Source organism: Hemibagrus wyckioides, linkage group LG06 (assembly GCF_019097595.1).
Source record: "Hemibagrus wyckioides isolate EC202008001 linkage group LG06, SWU_Hwy_1.0, whole genome shotgun sequence".
Taxonomy (NCBI): Eukaryota; Metazoa; Chordata; class Actinopteri; order Siluriformes; family Bagridae; genus Hemibagrus; species Hemibagrus wyckioides.
Window position 1 is genome coordinate 2,112,073 of NC_080715.1, and position 5,000 is coordinate 2,117,072.

At 44.0% G+C, this 5,000-nt stretch overlaps 1 protein-coding gene across 1 annotated transcript in view; it reads left to right on the top strand.

Moving 5' to 3' along the window:
- Positions 1-5,000, top strand: part of si:ch1073-416j23.1 (rac GTPase-activating protein 1) — an 11,870-nt gene that overhangs the window by 2,216 nt on the left and 4,654 nt on the right. Inside the window, exons 3-10 of the mRNA XM_058393293.1 lie at positions 1-43; positions 1,784-1,856; positions 1,942-1,998; positions 2,094-2,192; positions 2,302-2,437; positions 3,076-3,278; positions 3,467-3,628; positions 4,682-4,777. The exon at positions 1-43 is cut by the window's left edge and continues 94 nt beyond it. Coding sequence (XP_058249276.1) covers positions 1-43; positions 1,784-1,856; positions 1,942-1,998; positions 2,094-2,192; positions 2,302-2,437; positions 3,076-3,278; positions 3,467-3,628; positions 4,682-4,777 — 869 coding nt within the window. The remainder of the gene's footprint in view (positions 44-1,783; positions 1,857-1,941; positions 1,999-2,093; positions 2,193-2,301; positions 2,438-3,075; positions 3,279-3,466; positions 3,629-4,681; positions 4,778-5,000) is intronic.

Genomic DNA, 5,000 nt, shown 5'->3' on the forward strand with positions numbered 1-5,000 from the left:
TCCATCACCGAGGAGCTAACATCACACAGCACAGAGGAAAACGGTATACACACACACACACACACACACACACACACACACACACACACACACACACACACACTCTCTCTCACTCTCTCTCTCACACACACACACACACACACACACACACACACACACACCAAATGATGGTGAACTTATCATCTTAGATCTTCTCAGGAACTTCAGCCAAGTTTTTTTTATCACAGAAACCTCAGGATCTTTAAGCATGTATTTAATACAGGAACCATGTCAGAAGCTTGGGAACTTAAAGTGAGTCTCCTTTTCAGGAACCTTTTCAGGAACTCTGTAACTTTAGCTGAATCTGGCTCAAGCACACTTGTCACAAACCCTCAAGTGCAACAACATCCAATAACCACATCAAGAAGCCCAGAAGAAGTCCAGGTTGCTCTCCAGGGTGTTGGTTCTTTATCCTGGTGCTGAACTTCCACCACCTTCTAGTGAAGATCACTATGGTCAGGTTCAGGTCAAGATCAAGTTAAAATGAAAGCCAGTCTCAAAAGGATTGAGAAACACTGAAATGAATAAAAAGCGTAGGAGCAGACATATCCAGGAGCTGAGACTGTGCATCTCAGAGGCTTTAGTTTCTCCTTGCACCTCAGGAGTCCTTATCCGATATGTGAGGATTCCATTCCTACCCCACCATCTCCAAGGTTCTTTCAGGCTGATGTTCTACCAGCTGAGCTGAAGCTTCCAGGTGCTTCTTCCAGCTTCCATGTAAGACACGTAAAAGCAGACTGTAGCAACCAGCATGAACCTGGCTGTAGCTCTGAGTAAGGCTGGATGATGATGATGATGATGGTGATGAATGAAATAAAGCTCATGGAACAGTGGGCCAAGACACATCCCTCACAATCCATATGGTGCCCCATGTAGGACCTCCCACATGCCCTAGAGTGCCTTAAAGATCCTCATTATGAGCTTGGGTGTAAAGTTAAAGTAATTGGGTGTTCAAACATGCAGAGGTGCTTACATTAATGGTCAGATCATCTGATGGACCTTGTGGCTGAATCTCTTCTCAATCTCCAGTCAGAACCTTCAGAACCTGCAGATCTCCAAGCTGAAGTCACAACTGAGTTACCAGTTTAGTTTGTTAAAGGTCAGGATTAACAGATTATCAGCTGCTTGTATGGAACGTAAACCTGCTTCCCCAACCAGAAGCTGAAGAAACCTGTAATAAATGTATATAATAAGCTGTAGTATATTCCTGGACCTGTCCAGTATGTGCGTTCTGGTCACTATTTAATCTTCAGAACATCAGTTTATTTACTACAGAGAATCAGCAGAAGATGGATCCTTGGGTGGTGGATGACATGACCAGGATCTACAGACCTACTGAATGCCCAGTTTTCTTCTTGACCCAGTATCTCCTTCTCATGCATTTTATTTAGAGATGTAACAAACCAGGAAGTCTCTGCTGCTCCTTCACACGAGTGTGACCACACCAGAAGGTCATGAAACCATTTGACCGATCAGTAGCGTTCCTTGTCATTTGAGACCTTTACCAGTTTATTGAGAAGGTTCTGGGGAATGTTTGGTGCAGTGTTTGAGGTGTTCCTGTGTTAAACACTGCCCCCTGCTGCTTGATCAGGGTTCCTGCATGGCTAGACTTAATTGGTCAGATCTTTCTGGTCAGAGAAAACTTCAGTACCTTTAACTGTATGTTTAATAGATTTAATAATTACTAATGTTTTAGACGTTATCATGCATCACTTTTAATGCATCATGTTTTTTTGATGAGCAGGTTATCTGTGATAGACGAGTCATCTTTCCTGTCCCATTCTGACATCAGCTACGACAGGACCGATGATGACCTGGTAGGTTCAGGTGACCGGAAATGAGTTTAATTCACCTGCTATATTATGGTGTCAAACTAAAAGAACCAGTGGTTTGTGTTTGTAGGATTTGGACAGTCCAGCTGTTGTGAAGCCTCTGAAATCGAGACCTCGGGAGAAAAGAGTGAGCATCACTCATCCTTTCTGTTTTTGGATGTTTTTGTATAGCTGTGTGCTGTGTGTTTATGTTGAATGTTATTTCTTCCTGCACGTGTTCAGCGGTCATCTATGGGGCCGAACCTTGGACTTCCCATACAAAAACGTGGGCGACTCGGTGGACGTTCTGGAGATCTGCTCAGTGTGAGACAGTCCGAGAAGGTTCCTGAGTTTTTGCTTCAGAATTAAAGAAGTGATAAATAATGTTTTATGTAAGTGTTTTATATTGAGATAGGCTCTGATATGGACTTCATTTCCTGTGTATGATTAGGAAGTGGAGGCGACAGTGGTCACAGCATCAGTATCTACCCCTGAAAATGGTGGTCAGATCCACATGGTGATCGATATCACTCAGGAAATGCCGGAGCCAATCAGAACCCGGGCTGATCTCCTCCCCTCTGTGAGCGGTGAGGCTTGATTACATCATCACCACTGATGACATCATCACTTTTGGTAGCCAGGGGGCTTCATTTATTTTATATAAACCTTTGAGAGGATTGCAGAGTAACATTGAGTGTGTACACTAACACCAGGTAATGGCATGTGCACGTGTGAATCTGCTCCTTCTCCTGCCCACCAATAATGGGCAGTGCAAATTCCAACATATTTAAATATGGAATCTTCTTTTCATTTTTGAGTGAGAGAGACTTTGACCAAAGTGGAGAGACAAGCAAAAAAAAGAAGAATTTTGGGTCATCGCTAGCAAGGAAATTCTCATGGTCTCTGGAATCACCTTATAGTTCAGATGGTCAGGTCTTCTAACAGTACCACAGAACACCACTGTGTTATTTTATAACCTATTCATGTCATTATGAAGCTTCTTTATAGATCTTTGGTTGTGACATTACAGTGGCTGTAATTACCCCTAATTAACATCATCCTATAACGAGTTACTGCTTTGTTCAGGGCGGAGATTAAACCAATTGCAGTATGGAAGAGTTAATCAGAGCCATAAATGTCAATACATACTGCAGAAGTAAGATAATTAACTGCTCTAATTAACTGTGTGTGTGTGTGTGTGTGTGTGTGTGTGTGTGTGTTACAGAGCAGACCTCCGTGTGGGCTCACTCTGAAATCACAGAGGTTGAGATGGAGGAGACTAGTGCAGAACCCAAAGTTCCTGTCAATCCCATTGTGGACGCTAACGCCCAGCACACTAACGTCCAGCATAACATTGTCCAGCACGCTAACGTCCAGCATGCTAACATCCAGCATAACATCGTCCAGCATGTTTTCCTGCCCAAAACAGTACGAGTCTCTATCTCACTAACATTTGGGTCACTGCCCCATTTCGTGGTAATGTTTAGGACTTCTTCTCACTCGCTCTGTCTCTCTCACTCACTCACTCTCTCTCTCTCTCTCTCTCTGCCCCCCCCTTCCTCTCTGTCTCTGTCCCTCTCTCTCTCTGTGCTCCCCCTCCCCCCACACACACCCAGGTGATCCGTCCTGAGACCTGCACTCCCTGTAGGAAGAGGATCCGTTTTGGGAAGGTGGCGGTGAAGTGCAGGGACTGCCGTGTGATCGCTCATCCTGAGTGTAAACAGATGTGTGTGGAAAAATGTTTCCAAAACACACAAAGAACTGTCCAGCCTAGTGAGGTAACACGCACGCACACACACACACACACACCTTCTTAAGAAAGCTACCATCACAACATAGACAATAAACAGGAACACAAACATACACAATAACCCATACTAAGATTTTATGACATAAACGCACAGGGAGGATGGATGAATATAAGGAAGAAGAACTGATTGATGGTAGACTTACAGAAGGAAGGAGGTAGAAGATGGATGGATGGATGGATGGAAGGAGGATGAATAGGTGGCAGATGAATGACCATCCTCATGAGTCATGGAATTGGTTGGTTATCATGTCATGTGTGCTCCACACTGACTCTTCACTGGTGTTCCACAAGGCTCAGTGCTGGTTCCTCTTCTGTTTGAGGTCATGTCCTGGTTTCCATACCACTGCTATGATGATGACACTACGTTCCCTCAGACACTGATGCTTCTATGTGGATTTTAGGGGTTGTGGCTGATATCTCATCAAGTAAATCAAATCTGAGCTGGTGATGCATCATCATGGTAAAATCTTGTGATGTACCTGGATAACTGAGATCTTTTCATGTGTCAGTGCATTTAGTGTTGGGGAAAAACATGGACAACCTTCTCACCTCACCTCCCTGAGCTGACTTGCTGATGCCAGATCCTTCTCTATGAGATAAGGAGAATCAGGAGGCTATTTCTCTCCACACAGGTCACTCAGGTGTTTGTTCAATTCTCCTGCCTCTGATCCTGGATGCAACTGTGTGACCTTCTGAAGTTCTCCTACACCACCCCACTGCTGTGCTCCATCCACTGACTTCCTGTAGCTGCTGCATCAGGTTTGAACACCGCTGTTTAACTACAAAGCCAAAAACCAGAGCAGTTCTCTGCTATTCTGGGGAAGAACATTTACTACAGCTGTAGATGAAAATCTATGAAGAACATGATGGATGGATGGATGGATGAACAGATGGACGGAGGATAGATAAATGGAAGGATGGACAATCTTTCCTGATGGACGATCTCTTGCTCTCTCTCTCATTCAGATGATCTTGGTATGTTCTACCAGGTTCCTCATGTTTGTCTCCGTCTCCTCTGTAGGTCACTTTGGAGAGTTTTTGTCCGTCCACTCCTCCCCGGATTCCTGCTCTCATCATTCAGTGTGTTAAAGAAATCGAGCGACGTGGCCTCGAGGAGGTACACACACACCTTATTGATCCAAAACACTGGGGATTTTCCAGTTCTGTACTTTTCCTGTCCTTTATATTTCTTTCATTGCTTCATTTTCTTATATTTCTAACAAATCTGTTCTTCTTTTCTGTTCATCCCTGTTCTATCCTTGCAACTTTTAACCCCACCTTCCTTTCCTTCTGTTTACTTTTCTTCACTCCATTTAGACCTTTCTCTTCTTCCTTCTTTC